This window comes from Sus scrofa, chromosome 2 (assembly GCF_054392235.1).
Source record: "Sus scrofa isolate SSC_HxYL_T2T_F1_AM1 chromosome 2, Sscrofa_HxYL_maternal_Yorkshire_Landrace_v2.0, whole genome shotgun sequence".
NCBI lineage: Eukaryota > Metazoa > Chordata > Mammalia > Artiodactyla > Suidae > Sus > Sus scrofa.
Window position 1 is genome coordinate 82,552,557 of NC_139384.1, and position 18,552 is coordinate 82,571,108.

General features: G+C 41.8%; 1 protein-coding gene across 1 annotated transcript in view; it reads right to left on the reverse strand.

Moving 5' to 3' along the window:
* Window positions 1-15,881, reverse strand: part of LOC100522787 (adhesion G protein-coupled receptor E3) — a 39,974-nt gene extending 24,093 nt beyond the window's left edge. Inside the window, exons 1-7 of the mRNA XM_005654746.4 lie at window positions 15,729-15,881; window positions 14,038-14,088; window positions 12,249-12,401; window positions 9,958-10,104; window positions 5,584-5,645; window positions 3,706-3,792; window positions 1,089-1,266 (exon numbers count right to left, since the gene is read on the reverse strand). Of these exons, the coding sequence (XP_005654803.1) occupies window positions 1,089-1,266; window positions 3,706-3,792; window positions 5,584-5,645; window positions 9,958-10,104; window positions 12,249-12,401; window positions 14,038-14,088; window positions 15,729-15,759 (709 nt within the window). The 5' untranslated portion in view covers window positions 15,760-15,881. The remainder of the gene's footprint in view (window positions 1-1,088; window positions 1,267-3,705; window positions 3,793-5,583; window positions 5,646-9,957; window positions 10,105-12,248; window positions 12,402-14,037; window positions 14,089-15,728) is intronic.
* Window positions 15,882-18,552: the final 2,671 nt, after the last annotated feature.

Consider the following 18,552-nt stretch of genomic DNA (forward strand, 5'->3'; position numbering starts at 1 on the left):
AACAACTACAAGGTGACACAGACTGAAAAATGACAGTACTATAGCTACAAAAGATTCACTATGGAAATAGGTTAGACTTGACTGATGGATGGATGTTCAGCCAAATGAACTTTCAAGCCTCATCCAGTGCAAGCTTAGGATTCTAAAGAGAAACAGGAGGAGTTCCCTGGCAGCCTAGGAGTTAAGGACCTGGCAATATCACTGCTTTTGCTTGGGTCTGTGCTGTGGCAGATTTTTGATCCCTGGCCTGGGAACTTCCACATGCCATGAGCAGGGCCAAACAATAATAATAATAATAATAATATATTTTTTTAAAAGATAAATAAAGAAAAACAGGATATTTTGTGTCAAGTACATACACAGGTCTCGCCAGTGTAAGAACAGAGAAAGCCGTTTCCTGCCAAACGTGGCTCTTGAATTTTAGCTCCACCAGCATTTCCTAAACCCAAATTAAATTCAAATGTCTGGCACTGCTATGTTCATAGCAGCACTATTCGCAATAGCCAAGACATGGAAACAATCTAAAATGTCCATTGACAGATGCATGCATTAAGAACATGTGGTACATATACACAATGGAATACTACTCAGCCATGAAAAAGAACAAAATAATGCCATTTGTAGCAATCTGGATGCAACTAGAGACTCTCATAGTGAAATAAGTCAGAAAGTGAAAGACAAATACCATATGATATCACTTACATGTGGAATTTAAAATACATCACAGATGAACCTATCTACAGAACTGAAACAGACTCATAGACCTGGAGAACAGACTTGTGGTTGCCAAGGGGGAGGGGGAGGGAGTGGGATGGACTGGGAGTTTGGGGTGAGTAGATGCAAACTATTACTTTTAGAATGGATAAGCAATGAGGTCCTGCTGAACAGCACAGGGAACTAAATCCAATCACTTGTGATGGAACACGATGGAATATAATGTGAAAAAAGAATGTGTGTATATATATACATGTATAACTGGGTCACTTTGCTGTATAGCAGAAATTGACAGAACATTGTAAATCAACTATAATATGATTTTTTTTAAAGAAATTCAAATGTCTGCATGAGTATCCATGACCATGGCTTACCCATGTATGATGATTGTACATTCACTGTCCCTTCAGTGGGTTGCTCCAGGGCAGCTTTATACGCGGCCGACTCCACACTTTGAAGATAATGCTTTGCTAAAAAGTTCGTTTCTTCCTTGCTTCTCAGAGATGACTCGTTCAGGATGTTGCTGACTTCAGGGTAAGAATTAGCCACTTCCTGCCACAGAAAATAGTGAGTGTGAAAACAGCTCTTCTTTGGGAGGAAATCATAAAAGGAAACTGAGTACAGATTCACTTTTCCAGACTGTGGGACTTCAAGGCCTCTCTGAGGAGGCTGAACTCAAAGCCTCTGGCCAAGACAAGAATTACCAGACCCAAGACACATGCACCCGCATATTCATTGTAGCACTATTTACAATAGCCAAGACAAGGAAACAACCCAAATGTCCATCAACAGATGATTGGATTAGGAAGGTGTGGTATATATACATAATGGAATACTACTCAGCCATAAAAAAGAATGGAATAATGCCATTTGCAGCAACATGGATGGAACTAGAGACTCTCATCCTGAGTGAAGTAAGTCAGAAAGAGAAAGACAAATACCATAGGATATCACTCATATCTGGAATCTAATATGTGGCACAAAGGAACCTTACCACAGAAAAGAAAATCATGGACTTGCAGAACAGACTTGTGGTTGCCTAGCAGGAGGGGGAGGGAGTGGGGTGATTGGGGAGCTTGGGGTTAACAGATACAAACTATTGCCTTTGGAATGGATTAGCAATGAGATCCTGCTGTGTAGCACTGGGAAGTATGTCTAGTCACTTATGATGGAGCATGACAATGTGCAAAAATAGAATGTGTACATGTATGTGTAACTAGGTCACCATGCTGTACAATAGAAAAAAAATTGTATTAGGGAAATAACAATTTTTTTAAAATTGCAAGAAAAAAAAAAAAGAATTACCAGACCCTTATCATCGGCTCACCCGTCTCATTGCAATGTCCCCTCCCCAACCTTGAGTGACATGGCCCACTCCTTCCAACCCACTACTAGGAAAGATACATGGCCCACTCCTCACCCTGCCCTTACGGGGCCTTATATGCCCCTAACCAACAGCAGGGGTATCCTAAGACTCCCCCTTCCCCCATCCAATCAGCAGGTCAGCAGGTGTATCGTGAGAACTCTGCTCTCTCCCTGGGCTATAAAAACAGACAAGACCACACGCTGGTGGTCAGCTCTCCCTGATCATCAGCAAGTTGTCCCAGCTAGCAGCATCTTGTCTCAATACACTCTTCTTTCTCGTCACCTTGCTATGCCGGAAAATCCTTTTTCCAACCTACGTGCACAGACCTTTCTCGAAAGCTTACTAAGCAGCCATGACCTTTCTCTGGGGCTACTTCCATTTCCTAATCGTCGAAGAAGGGAGTGATGCAAAGCGTAGGGAAAGGCTTAGGAAATGAGGTGTGAATGTTTAAACAGAGGCGGAAGGAAACTCAGATTGTTTCCTTCCATGGTGAAGTAATTGAGTATTTTTAAATCACTTTTTTTTGCTTCACTTTCTGCCTTATTTCGCTTTTGCTTTTCTTTGTAACTCATTTGTGCTCTCTCCCCCAGCTTTCTAGTGTACCTCTGCAGAAACAATCAACTGTCATCCAATATAAAAAATCCAATTTTCGGAGTTCCCGTTATAGCGCAGTGGTTAACTAAACCGACTAGGAGGTTGTGGGTTCAATCCCTGGCCTCGCTCAGTGGGTTAAGGATCCGGCATTGCTGTGAGCTGTGGGGTAGGTCGCAGACGCGGCTCGGATCCCGCGTTGTTGTGGCTAACAGCTCCGATTAGACCCCTAGCCTGGGAACCTCCATATGCCGCGGGAGCGGCCCAAGAAATGACAAAAAGACAAAAAAAAAAAAATCCAATTTGCATCCAACCCTCCCCCATTTCTACCCTCCCCCTCCTCCTTAGAGAAGTAGGAAGGGAGAGGTCTATGGCTAATAGACTTGAGACAAGGAGTTCCCTGGTGTCTTAGCAGTTAAAGGATCCAGTATTGTCACTGCTGTGGCGCAAGTTCAATTCCTGGCCCAGGAACTTATGCATGGGGAAGCTGAAAAAGAATTGAGGTAAAGGAGTTCCCACGGTGGCTCAGAGGGTTAAGAACCCGACTAGTATCCATGAGGATGAGGGTTTGATCCCTGGCCTCGCTCAGTGGGTTAAAGATCTGGCATTGCCACAAGCTACAGTGTAGGTCACAGATGCAGTTTGGATCTGGCATTGCTGTGGCTGTGGTTTGACTCTTAGCCCTGCAGCTCTAATTTGACTCTTAGCCGTGGAACTTCCGTATGCTACGGGTGTGGCCCTAAAAAGAAAAAACAAAATGAAACAAAACAGAAGAGAAGAGAAGTTTTCTTAAAAAAAGAATTGAGGTGAAAATCTACCTGTGAAGCAGAAGTTGGCACAATATTGTAAATCAACTATAATTAAAAAAAATCCGCATATGAGGTTTGCATTTCTCCCGTGATGAAGAGACAGAAAGGAAAAAATCTTGTCCCACTTAAGGATGATTAGTTCCCTCGGGTGTATTGGAGGAAGGAAAAAATGGAGAATCATCTAGCCTGAGAAAACATTCACAAAAACTGGGAACGGTCTCAAACCTTTAAAGAAAGTGTGCCATTTCTTCCTTCAAACACACTTTTTATCTCCTCCAAGTCAGAGCAAATCCTCTTGCTGTTTTTCTGGTCCTTGGGGGCGTCCAAAGAAGGAAAGAATACAAACATTTGATTGGTTTCCATTAAGCTCAAAGCATCCAAAGGTTGGTCTTCAATTCATGGATGCTTTATTGAAACAGTTGGTCCTGGCAGAGAAATACTCTTGCATATATGTGAATGCAAGACTGCAAAATTAAACATTTGTTGGAGCTTAACATAATAAGTAAAGGCTTTTAGAGTACACACACACACACACACACACACACACACGCACACGCACACGCGCACACACACACAATGTAAATAAAGTTCAATACATTGTTTTGAGGAGTTTCTGCCGTGGCATAGTAGGTTAGGAATCTGAATGCAGTGGCTCAGGTTGCTGAGGATACACAGGTGCAATCCTCACCCCTGCTCAGTAGGTGAAAGGATCTGGCATTGCCACAGCTGAGGCATGGGTCACAGTTGCAGTTTGAATTCAAGTCTCAGCCCGGGAACTTCCATATGCCATCGTCGTGGCCATAAAAGAAAAAATATATATATATATATATGGTTTTGAGACAAGTGTATTCATTTGAAAAGAGTAAATTAGTTCAATAGCCTCATTATCTTCAAAAATAATTTCAAGAGAGCTAAAGTGCCCCTATGCTTAAATATAATAAAATCCCATCTCTCAGGCTATTCACTATTTTCCCACTGAGAAGATTAAGACAAATTAAAATTGGAGAAGGAGCACTTCAAACATAACCTTGGGAGACAGAGGCAAAATATTCGAATGCCTTTCATAATAGTCAAATATTAAATTTTATTTGTTTGTATGAAAAGATTTCTATAACATGTTCGTATTTAACCTAACATTATTTCTTTTTTGTTTTTTGGTTGTTTTTTTTGTTTGGTTGGGTTTTTTTTTTTTTTGTCTTTTTAGGGCTGCACCTGCAGCATATGGAGGTTCCCAGGCTAGGGGCTAAATCGGAGCTGTAGCCACAGGCCTACACCACAGCCGCAGCAACACCAGATCAGAGCCCCGACTGCAACCTACACCACAGCTCATGGCAACACTGGATCCTTAACCCAATGATCGAGGCCAGGGATTGAACCTGCGTCCTCATGGATGCTAGTCAGATTCGTTTCCACTGAGCCACGACAGGAACTCCTCAGTTTTCATAAAAACAGTCTTCATAAGCATATTCGTCTTTACTCTCGGCCATACTAGAGTTACTCTATTTTCCAAAAGCACACTTTCACTGAAATTGTCTGGAAGACAGCATTTTTAAGTCCTGTACGACGTTGGCTCTGGACAATTTAGATCAGAGTACAAATGACTCTTAAACAAAAGACCGGATTTTGAAAATTCATGTGGATGTTCCCAACATAGGTTTCTTTTGTAAGTCATCTTTAAAAGATTTGTTTACAACAACAGACAGCACTTGCGACAACGAAATTATAGCTACCATAAGGATGATTCAATTGAGGTGGTAGGGTAGGCGTTGCCTCTTTTTTACGATAAATTCTGTACAAAATTAATGTTGACTGAGGATATTTTTTGGCTCCCATGTACTCCCCCAAATAATAATTTGTTGCTCAAAATGAAAGTAATTGAGAGCACATAAAATACAGAAGACATATGAGAGGATGTAAAAATATTAATTATCAAGAAGCTCCTTTTCTTTCCAGAGATTATGTGGGGGTGTGTGTGTGGAGATTTGAACCTTTGTTTGATAGTTAGGCATATTCCACTTGGAGAGTATTTTGTTTGTAATTATTGCTTCCTTCTGCATATTGAAGGTAGGCATGGTACACAAATTTACAAAGATGGGAGCTTACCTGTTGTCTACAGTCTCCTGAAAATGTACTTTGGGTGGGGACAGCAGAAATAGGATTGATTCCTATAAATAGAATGAGAGTTCAGGGAAAAAAAGAGAGATTGGGGTTAGTAGATGCAAACTGTTACATTTAGGATGGATAAGCAGGAGTTCCCGTCATGGCTCATTGGTTAACGAATCTGACTAGGAACCATGAGGTTGTGGGTTTGATCCCTGGCCTTGCTCATTGGGTTGAGGATCTGGCATTGCCGTGAGCTGTGGTGTAGGTCGCAGATGCGGCTCGGATCCCGAGTCACTGTGGCTCTGGCGTAGGCTGGCAGCTACAGCTCTGATTTGACCCCTATCCTGGGACCCTCCATATGCCACAGGAGTGGCCCTAGAAAAGGCAAAGAAAGACCAAAAAAAAAAAAAAAAAAAAAAAACGGATAAGCAATGAGGTCCTACTGTATAGCACAGGAAACTATATCCAGTCTCTGAGGATAGACCATGATGGAAGATAATATAAGAAAAAAAAAATGTATATATATGCATGGCTGGGTCCCTTTGCTGCACAGCAGAAATTGATTTGACACTCTAAATCAAGTATAATAAAAAATTGTTTTAGGAGTTCCCGTTGTGGCGCAGTGGTTAACGAATCCGACTAGGAACCATAAAGTTTCGGGTTCGATCCCTGGCCTTGCTCAGTGGGTTAACGAGCTGGCGTTGCCGTGAGCTCTGGTGTAGGTCACAGACGTGGCTTGGATCCTGCCTTGCTGTGGCTCTGGGGTAGGCCGGCGGCTACAGCTCCAGTTCGACTCCTAGCCTGTGAACCTCCAAATGCCGTAGGAGTGGCCCTAGAAAAGGCAAAAAAAAACCCAAAAAGACAAAAAAAAATTGTTTTAAGAGAATCCATCTATATGTATGACTGGGTCCCTTTGCTGTACAGCAGAAATTGACATAACACTGTAAATCAACTGTAATAAAATAAAACAAAGTTAGAGTTAACAAGGCGGACAGGTGGAGGATGGGAGGGATGGGCTGGGGGGTTGGGACTGGCATATGCACACTGAGGTATATGGATTGACTGGCTAACAGGGACCTGCTGTAGAGCATAGAGAACTCTGCTCAATTCTGTGATAATCTATGTGGGAAAAGAATCTGGAAGAGAATGGATGTACATGCATGGCTGAGTTGCACGGCAGAAACTATCTCAACACTGTAAATCAACTATACTTAAATAAAAGTTTAAAAATGGGAAAAGAAAAAGAAAAGTGTCTATTCAGGTTTTCTGCCCTTTTTTCAATCAAGTTGTTTTGGCTTTTTTGATATTATATGGCTGTTGAGATATTTTGGATATTACTCCGTATCTGATATATCACTTGTAAATATTTTCTCCCATTCAGTAGGTTGTCTTTTCAGCTTTTTGTGGTTATTGTTGTTGTTGTTTGCCCTTGCCTGCAGCATGTGGAGATACCTGAGCCAGGGATCGAACCCACACCACAGCAGGGGCCCAAGCTGCTGCAGTGACAATGCTGGATCCTTAACCTCTGAGCCACCAGGGAACTCTCCTAACCAATTTTTTAGATAAATATTTTAAAATTTTGGCCTAGATCTTTACTGAAGACAGGTCTTTTTTTCAGGTTTTAAAGTTTGTATTGCTGTTGGGGAAGAGATTTCTCACAATAAGATTTGTTATAACTGGAGTTCCCGTCGTGGCGCAGTGGTTAACGAATCCGACTAGGAACCATGAGGTTGCGGGTTCGGTCCCTGCCCTTGCTCAGTGGGTTAATGATCCGGCGTTGCCGTGAGCTGTGGTGTAGGTTGCAGACGCGGCTCGGATTCCGCGTTGCTGTGGCTCTGGCGTAGGCCGGCAGCTACAGCTCCGATTCAACCCCTAGCCTGGGAACCTCCATATGCCGCGGGAGCGGCCCAAGAAATAGCAACAACAACAACAACAAAAAAAAGACAAAAAGACAAAAAAAAAAAAAAAAAAAGATTTGTTATAACTAAGAGCCAGGTAGGGTAGTTATATCCTGTAACATGAGAACTAACAGTCAAAATGCTATGAAAAGGAACACTCAATGAGAGGGAAAGAACAGGATGACACTTTTTTCTATTACAGGAAATTTGGGAGAAGAAGAAAAAGACACTATAAGCAATGTAGAGCCTAAAAATGAAGGCATGATTTAGATAAACATAGAAAGCCTACATTTTCAGTACCTCTATTTTTCAAGGTATCTCAATGCCTCTTTTTTTTTTGGTCCTCTCTGTAAAAAATAATCTTGTTTTGTTTCACTATAATTAATTGAGGCAGTGGTTGGAGTTTCCTGGTGGCTCTAAGGGTTAAGGACCTGGGGTTGTCACTGCTGTGGCTTGGATTGCTATTGTTGCACAGGTTAGATGCCTGGCCCGGGGAACTTCCATGTGCCAGAGGGATGGCCCCAAAACAACAGAGGCTATGGTTGAAGGGATCTCATTAGGTTTTATAGAGAGAAAATTTTGCTGACTCCAACTGGATAGCCAGCCTTGAAAGTTAGGCATAACATGGACGTAAGTCTTAATCTCGACCTTGGGGAGTTCTGAAGAGAAAAAGGGGAACTGGGGGTGGGGATGGATCTGCATCTACTGAAGAGGATTTAACTGTCAAAACCTCACCAGCTCCAGACACAGCTCCAACCACACAATGGCCAGGGGTTAATGAATCTGACTAGGAACCATGAAGTTGCAGGTTTGATCTCTGGCCTTGCTCAGCAGGTTAAGGATCCAGTGTTGCTGTGAGCTGTGGTGCAGGCCGGCGGCTACAGCTCTGATTCCACCCCTAGCCTAGGAACCTCCATATGCCACAGGAGCAGCCCTAGAAAAGGCAAAAAGACGAAAAAAAAAAAAAAAAGAATAAGAAGAAGTTCTTCAAAACAGAGGGACAAGTCACTGAAAGAAGGTCCACTTCAAGAATAAGAATCGTTAGACTACGGAAAGAAGAGCCTACGGGCTTCCAGTTGCCAGGAGGCAACCAGGCAAGAACCCCTCTCACTGCAAGGGAGACAATGGGAATCCCGAAATCAAGTCCCCTCTCTGCAGACACTCATCAGTGCCTGGGAATCAGGGAGCAAGAGACCATCGGTTTGGAAGCCCCACAGCCAGGGACAGATGGTCACCACTGGGAGGAACCACTGGCCTTACTGTGATGAAATCTGCACATCTGGAAGGGAACTCGGCTGTTAGGAACGCAAGACTGTGTAGGACTAAAATGATGCTCTTAACCATAGCATTCTAAGGCATCGATCTCACATCCATTCAGATGGGTATATATATATTTCTTAAAGAGAATAACCAATGTTGATGTTGGTATGGAGCCACCAGAATCCTTGTGTTCTTGCTGGTGGAAACGTGAAATGAGGCAGAGCCTAGAGAAAACAGTATGGCGGCTCCTCAGACAAATGAAAAGAGAATTACCATATGCTCATTCACTATAATGTATCTGGGAATATTATGTCTTAGAGTCAAAATTATGAAGCAAGATTTAAAATAAAGACTTGATTTTTCAAAATTTTTTGAAGGAGTTCGCTTGTGGCCCAGTGGGCTAAGGATCCAGAGTTGTCACAGCAGCTGCTTGGACTCCTGCTTTGGCGTGGGTTCAGTACCTGGCCTGGGAACTTCCACATGCCTCAGGCATGGCCAAAAAGAAAAGAAATAATGTTTTTTTTGGAAACTAAGAATAGTAGGAAAATGTAATACGTGATCATATTTAATGGAAGAGAACATTAGGCTTATAGATATCATCAACGGGTTATATATAATTTGCTCTGTTTTGTTTAAATCTTTTTTGGCCTTGTCTGCTTTATGCAGAAGTTCTCCAGGCCAAGGATAGAACCTTCACCACAGCAGGGACAATGCTGTATCCTTAACCACTAGGTCACCAGGGAATTCCTGTTTTATATATTGATTTTTTCTTTTTAGAGTTGCACCTTTGGCATATGGACGTTGCCAGGCTAGGGGTCGAACTGGAGCTGCAGCTGAGGCCTACACCACAGCCACAGCAATGCAGGATGGCAGCCACTTCTGTGACCTATACTGCAGCTTGCAACAATGCTGGATCCTTAACCCAATGAGCGAGGCCAGGGATCAAACCCACCACCTCATGGAGACTATGTCAGATCCTTAACCTGATTTGCCACAAGGGGAAGTCTCTATTACTTAGATTTGAAACATCTACACACACACACACACCCCAAATACGGATGTTCGGGAACTGAGGAACTGAATTTCAAGGTTATTAGAGTAATTTAAATCAAACCCTTAGTGATGAGTTTTTTGTCTGTTTGCTTGTTTTTGTTTTGTTTTGCACAACCCTCGTATAAGAACATTTTCATCTGATGCAGGTGGAGAATCTGCTCACCTATGCAAGTTGCTCCAGAGCCAGTGAACCGATCTCTCCCATCAGTTGACACAAATCCAGGATTGCAGAGGCAGTAGTAGCTTCCTGGGGTGTTCTTGCATTTGGCTGTAGGTGGGCAGATGGAGGAGTTCTTGCATTCATCCTTATCTGTGGCAGGAAGGGGTAAAAAAGCCTCCATCAGTGATAGGCCTCCATGGGGTCCCTCTAGCCTGAATTCACTTCTTTTTTTTTTTTCCTTTTCGCCACGCCCTCTGCATGTGGAAGTTCCTGGGCCAGGGATTAAACCTGTGCCACAACAGTGACCCAAGCCGCCAGAGTGACAATGCTGGATCCTCAACCCGCTGGGCCATGAGGAAACGCCATAAAATCCCTTTTGATGTGTAAGGTCATTGCTATAGATAGGACCTTGGTATCCCCTCAAAACATAATTGTTGGAAACCTAATTAATGCCCAAGGCAATGTTATTAGGAAGTGGGGCCTTGGGGAGGAAATTAGGGCCTGAGGGTGGAGCCCTCATGAAGGGGATTGGTGCCCTTACAACAAAGATCCCAGAGAGCCCACTTCCCCCTTCCCCACATGACTGATAGCTAGAGGATGCCATCTATGAACCAGATATCCAATCTGCTGCTGCCTCGATCTTGGACACTCAGCCTGAAAATGGTGAGAAATCCATGCTCACTGTCTATAAGCCACAAGCTATAGGATATTTCATTAGAGCAGCCCAAACAGACTGAGATAGTAATATGGTCACAGGTTTGAAGGATTAGCCTGTGGGCATTTGGGGACGTTGTCCATGCTGGCAGAGTGATGTCCTCAGCCGGCACAGTGCTGAGGGCTGCCTTCTAGGAAGTTGAGAATCTCCAGGGAAAGAGGATTTGCGGGGATGGAAAAAGATAAAACTAGGTATCCAGAGAGGCTCCCTTTAGGGTTATTTGGCCACACATACAATGCAAACATCTTCAGTTCACCAAGAGTGGCACAAAATTCAATGTCCATATCTGAAAATCAAACCATCTTATTAAGCTGATGGCAGAGGGGAAAGACCTGGAAATGACAAAGCATCCTTGGCTCCACCCCCCTCAACAGCATGTGTCTTACTTAAGTATAGTTACTAGGAGTTCCCTGGAGACCTAGAGGTTAAGGATCTGGTGTTTTCACTGCAGCAGCTTGGGTCACTGCTGTGGCCCAGGTTCCGTCCCTGGCCCAGGAACTTCTGGATGCTGTCAGCACGGCCAGAGAGAGAAAAAGATAAAAGAAATGGTACTACTGACATTTGCATTGAAACCAAGTAGACAAGACTGGATATTTGCTGCCTCTTGTCCAACTTCATTCTGGAGGTTTCAGTCAATAGACAAAGAACAGGAAAAAAAAAAAACTCTCTATAAAAATATTAAAAGATAATGATTCTTTTAGTATGATTGGATTTTCCCATGTGAAAACTTCAGGAGCAACATTTGAGAAATCCCTTGTGTGCTGTAGGAGTTGAGTTCTAGGAAAACAGTTTTTAGAAATTATTTTTCTCAACGCCAGCACTAGCCTGGTAGAAAATACAATGCAAACAAATTCCCACACCCAAATCTTTGTAACCTCTTCCTTTATTGTTTCCAATCAGTGTATATTTATGCACTGAGAGAGGGTTTTTGAAACCCCTAAAATGCAAAATGTGAGCAATAACATTTTTCCATGAAGTATAGTTTTGAATGTATCAGGAAGCTTTGGCTACGAATGTAAAATAGTTTTTGAATCAATGGGGATGTGTTTTGAAATGAGGAAAAACTCATTTTGATAAACGTGGTTGATCTTCCCTTATTAATATTAACATTAAAAACATTCCATAAGTTCCGTGGTGGCTCAGCAGCTTAAGGATCTGGTGTTGTCCCTGCTGTTGTTCTGGTTACTGCTGTGGCACAGGCTCAATCCCTGGCCTGCGAACTGCCACATGCTACAGTCGTTACCAAAAAAAAAAAAAAAAAAATCCAAATTGAGGCATTTTATATATCCCTTTTATGTATCCCTGGCTACCATCTCTTCCTACGAAGAACAAAAGAGAATAGATCCAGGCTGCTCCTATCTAGTATTTGCAGAGAGCTCCTGAGATCAAAATACTGTGTGATCTTAACCAAAAAGATCCTCAAGCTAAAGAATTTCAGAACGCTTTATGCTCCTGAACAAAAATATTGGTCACGCAGAGCATGTAGATCTCCCATGATTTGATCAGTTATTATCAAAATTTGGGTCAAAGCCCATACACTTCCTTTTTTCTAGAATGTTCTTACCTAAATAACACTCACCTAGGCAAGTCACTCCAGAAGAATTAAAATGTTTTTCCCCGGTGCTGGATGTGTGCCCGGATTTACAGGTGCAGTAGTAGCCTCCCACAGTGTTAGTGCAAGTCGATGTTGACGGGCAGGTCCTGGTATCCAGGCATTTGTTCACATCTGAGACTAAGGATGAAGCAAAGGTCAGACTGCTGAATTCACTCCCCGTCACCATCCTGTCACACAGGCATTCAGTCATCAGATACATACGGAGTATTCCCTGGGGGCCAGGCACTGGTTTAACATTCTTTGTGCTATCAGTTAACAAATATTGTAAAAACACTTTCTAAACTGTGACGGTATTCGGTAAAGGAATACATACACAATTACCTGTGTGTAGATGTCAATGAATATACATATTTTATGTACATACTCTTACATACTCTTTAACAGTCACAGGCTACTGGGAGTTCCTGTGGCTCAGCGGATTAGGAACTCAGGCAGTATCCCTGAGGATGCGAGTTCGATCCCCGGCCTTGCTCAGTAGCCAAGGATCAAGCCTGAATCCTCCCTGGCCTGCAGCTCAGATCTGGGGTGGCTGTGGCTGTGGTGAAGGCCAGGGGCTGCAGCTCTGATTGGACCCCTAGCCCGGAAACTTCCATATGCTGCAGGGGTGATCTAAAAAAAAAAAGAAAAAAAAAGTAACATACACAGGCTATTTGCAAAAAGAACTCACAAATCTTAGGAAAAAATTATATGGAAATAATAAAAAATGATCACTTTTTATTATGACTTTTATAGGTTCAAATATACACAAATTTACCTATTTATATATAAAATATATATTTATATAGGTCTATACCTATATACATGTAATATATACTTATATATACCTATTTATCCATTTGTATTTATATAAATAGATATTTACTTTTTTTGTTTTCTTTGTTTCCTTTTCTTAGGGCCCCAGGTGCAGTATGTGGCAGTTCCCAGGCTAGGGGGTCAAGTCATAGCCACAGCTGCAGGCCTACGCCACAGCCACAGCAACGTCAGATCCCAGCCTCGTCTGCAACCTACACCACAGCTATCAACAATGCTGGATCCTTAACCCACTGACCCGGGCCAGGGATCAAACCCACATCCTCACAGATACTAGTCGGGTTTGTTTCTGGTGAGCTACAACGGGAACTCCTATATTTACTTTTATATATGTATATAAATAATCAGTATATGTATATACATGTAAATACATATTTATATCTATTTAAATATATACAAATAAATACATATTTTATATATTTATATGTGTAAATAGATAAGTATCTGTAGATATATGTATGTATTTTTCTATGCCTTTATATCTATGCTTATATACACATATATGCATATATACATATAGGCATGGATATATGGAAATATTTATAGGTCTAGGTGTATGTATATGCAAATAGGTAAAAGATTATGTGTATGCATGCCATAACAAAAAGAGTGGTTTTCTCTTCATTGTTTCTCCATCACTGTTCTCCTGATTTTGGTGGAGTCTTTGTGTAAATAGCCTATGTAAGTTAAACAGTAAGAATCAAACAGTAATTCTATTTCTTTTTAAATGTCATAAGTATAATGTGGTGGGAGAAATCATGAGGGTAGAATGACCTGGCTAGGTACACGAGTCGGAACAAATGCCCACCATGTCCCTACTTCTCTTTCTAGGTCTGAATCTGGGGGACCGCAAGATTTGTTCTGCTTATTTCAAAATTGCTTTATAAGTTAAATACCTGTAGAAACAAGGCTACGCTCTTGCCTCCTCCCTTCACGCACATACCTTGGAATGATGAATTATGAATATTCATGAAGAAAATCAAGCAGGAAATCCCTAGAGGAGAAAACAAAAGAGGGATTTCATTTTTTTTTTTCCCTAAAGATCTGAATCTTTCGAAGTGTTGTTCCCACCCTCTCCTCCCGCCTCCCCTGGTCCCCCCCCACCACCTCCCCCTGCCCACAGCTCTTGGATGCTTAGTTCCTCCAAACACATTGGGCACACCTAATAGGATGTTGGCCCTCTAGCAACTGTTTTACCACTTAGAGCTTAAAGTGTTCACAGTTCCACAAGCATATTTGAGACCCCAGGGGGGAAAATAGATTAAAACATAGGGGGAATATTAGAAAACCGAACAGTAGCCATGAACAGAGGGTCACTTGAATGTCTGTAAAAGGTAACAACAGCAGTGACTTAGTCAGCTGTTGAATTTAATTTAGTCTCATTAGCAGTCTATTACATAGGTTAGGTTTTCTGCCTTGGCAAGTGTTTCGTGAAAGTCCTAGGTCTTGGGTAATTAATCCTGGGCCAATAAATTAAAAAATAAAATGATATAACAAGGACCTCCTGTCCAGCACAGGGAAATCTACTCAATACCCTGTAATCTCCTCTATGGGAAAAGAATCTGAAAAAGAATGGAGAGCTGATAAACTAACACAATACGGTACGTCGACTAGACTGCAATACAAATTTTAAAAGTCCATGAAGTCATAGAAATTCTCTTGGATTTTAGAGCCAAAACATTAAATAATCAAAAAAAAAAAAAAACCCAAATCAACAAAATGAAATGAAGAACAATTTTAGTATGTTTTATATGATATAGGTTGGGCCTTCCAAAATTAGGAGCAGGATATGAAACTGCACCTTCTCTGGAACAGACGAAGCAGTTCTATCCATTTTCAGTTCCAACCATGGCCTGTTCAGACCGAATGAGAATTGTGGTACTTAGCTCTTTGGACGCCAAGGTCAGCTCTAAAACCTGGAGGACCCACACTGTGGAAATCCTGGCTTGCTAAGTAAATGGATCCAGAAGAGAGAGAATCCACGTCAGTTTCAGCGAGAAAATGAGCCTGGGACAGCCTTCCACGCCAAAAGTCTGCCCCTGACATAAAAGAATCCATTCTTAGAAGAAAGAGATTCATGTTTTGCAGAGTGATACCCGGCGGCTCGCTGAAACGCTATCCTGGTATAACTGAACATAAGGGTGTGCAAGCTTTGAAGAACCCTGTTTCCTGATGAAAGCATTCTGAATTTGCTGCCTTTTGATTCCTTCAGGTATTTCCATAGGAGCTGTACCTCAGTCATGGTTTAAAGGAGCAAACCAGGGGAGTTCCCATTGTGGCTCAGTGGGTTACAAATCCCACTCGTACCCATGAGGTCGCAGGTTTTATCCCTGGCCCCACTCAGTGGGTTAAGTATCGGGTGTTGCCCTGAGCTGTGGTTCAGGTAGCAGATGCAGCCCTGTGTTGCTGGGCCTGTGGCCAGCAGCTGCAGCTCCGATTGGACCCCTAGCCTGGGAACCTCCATATGCCATGGGTTCAGCCCTAAAAAGCAAAAAAAAAAAAAAAAAAAAGAGCAAACCAGAAGGATGCCCCCCACCCCCCACAGGGTCACAATGTTGAAGACAAAATAAAATAGGTGAGATGATGTGGCCTCGCTCTTTATTTCAACCTAAAATATATGTTTTAAAGACTTACCTCCCCAAGGCAAGAAGCAACTTCTAGCCATGATGACAAAGGTTAAAACATAGGAACTTGCCTCGTCTTCTAGTTTCTCTGGTGTTTCTCAAGAAGTACTGGGGATTTTGTAACAGCCTGCGTGGTACAATCTTCTACTACTATAATGGGCAACTGAAGAGACTAGCAATTATATTTTTGCTCTTCTTTTTTTTTTTTTTCCCTTTTTGGGGCCGTATCCACGGCATATGGAAGTTCCCAGGCAAGGGGTCCAATCAGAGCTACAGCTGCCAGCCACAGCCACAGCCACAGCAACGTGGGATCTGAGGTTCCTCTGCGACCTACACCACAGCTCACAGCAATGCCACATCCCTGACCCACTGAGCGAGACCAGGGATCGAACCCAAAGCCTCACAGATCCTAGTCAGATTCGTTAACTGCTGAGCCACAAAGGGAACTCCCATGTTCTTCTTTTTAGAAGGGAAGCAGGGAAAGTCTACTGAAGGCTGAAACTTACTCTGAAATGCATTTTTCAACCATTTCTCCTGGTTGAGAACCACTGTTCTAGATTATAATTGTCTTTCCATAATAAAATACGTATATACCAGAAGAAAGTGATAAAAATCAATTAAAGATATAAAATATGATTTAAACCAAAGGAAAGATGGTATGCTAGAATTGAATGATTTGATATAAACACATCTCTTGTACCAAAACTGATATAAAAAGTGAACACAATTACATTTAAAAACACAGTACTAAGTTTTCATTTTATTTTATTTTATTTTTTTCTGTTGTCTTTGTTTGGTTGCTTTTGTTTTGTTTTGTTTTCTGGTGCCAGGATAGGACAGAATTATTTTAAGTTCATTTAAGAAGATTAAATGCCTGAGACTTGCCAAGAAAATTAGAAGGAAAAACAGTGGGCCTGGGAAGAATATGATGTGTGAAACTGAGGTTATGAAATTATTTTTAAATTTATATTAATTTATGTGCGGTTTTTTTGGCCACACCCATAGCATGCAGAAATTCCAAAACCAGGGACTGAATCCACACCACAGCAGTGACCAGAGCCACCAATGATGACAACACCAGATCCTTAATTGCTAGGCCATGAGAGAACTCTTGAAATGACCTTTCTTAAAAGAGCAGAATTTAAGTGAAATAATTAAGTTATTAGGATAAAAGATAAATCTAGAGATAGAGCGCCATCTTTGTTAATGCAAAAATGTGCTTTGTATGGATGGTATGTACCATGTGATACAGGGAACTTAAAAAAAATTGATGTACTAAGTAAAATAGAATTTCTTTTTACCAACACTGCATTATGTTAGGAGGAAACTGGTTTTGATTATTGCTATTTTTAAATCTTTTTCAAAAATAAAAGCATTGTTGAAATATTGGAAAATACCTAAAAACAGAAGTATTTAAATCATCACATGATCATCATTCAGAGAAAAGCCCATGAGAACATTGTGGTAAACACATTTTTTCCTTGTCCTGTTTAATGAGTATTTGTTGGCTTAGAAAGAATGAGTTGAGAATCAGGCATGGAGAATTGAGGAAGCCTCTTAATAAATGGATCTTAGACATGCAGGTCTGATGCATCTCAAAGGCAATACAAACACAGTCCAACCATTTTCCTTTAGAGTGAGGAAACTGAGGTTCATAGCGGACCACTGACTGATCCAAAAATCACACTGGAAGTAGGAGATCAGCTGGAGACTGAATCCAGCTCTCTAAGGGTTTGTTCCCCACTTTGCAAAACCAGGTCCACAAAATGCATTGTATTTTGCAAGAATCTATTTGCTCACTTGATTCTCAAATCAACCCTCATAGAAGGGTGAGTCCCATTTTATTCTGCCTCAGTAACTAGCTGATATGATAGATCCCAATGGAGAGCTGGAAATGCATACATCAGTCTCTGCTCTACAAGGAGTTCTAGAAACAGATATTCCCATGTTTAAGTGATGTGTAAGACACCAGGTACTAAATGTTTGAATTAAGATAAAACGAAGTGGGAGTTCCCATTGTGGTGCAGTGGTTAACGAATCTGACTAGGAACCATGAGGTTGCCAGTTCGATCCCTGGCCTCACTCAGTGGGTTAAGGATCCGGCATTGCCGTGAGCTGTGGTGTTGGTCACAGATGTGGCTCGGATGCCACGTTGCTGTGGCTCTGGCGTAGGCTGAGGGCTACAGCTCCACATTCGACCCCTAGCCTGGGAACATCCATATGCTGTGGGAAGCAGCCCTAGAAAAGGCAAAAAGACAAAAAACAAAAAAAAAAAACAAAAAAAACCCATAAAACGAAGTGATGTACAGCAGAAATTATCACAACATTGTAAATGAACCGTAGTTCAATAAAACTTTTAAAAATGAAAAAAACAACACTGTAAACCAGCTATAATGAAAAAATAAAAATAATTCTGTAAAAAAAATGAAAAAAGAAAAGATAAAGTGAGTGAGGAGCATAGAAATAAAGAGGGGTGGTGACTGCAAAGGAAACAAAAAAAGGGGAGTTCCTTGGTGGCCTAGTGAGTTAAGGATCTGGGTTGTCACTACTGTGGCTCAGGTCACTGCTGTGGCACGGATTTGATCCCTGTCCCAGGAACTTCCACATGCCACAGGCACAGCCCCCAAAAAAATTTTTTTAAAGAAATAAGTTCCAATGGCTGCTATAACAGACTACCACTAACTGGGTGTCTTAACACAATATTACACTATTATCTCAAGGGTCTGGAGGCTAAAAGCCTGAGATCAGCTGTCAGCAGGGCCACGCCCTCTCTGGAACCTGAAGGGGAGGGTCCTTCCTTGAATCCTCTAGCTTATGGTGACTGCCAACAATCT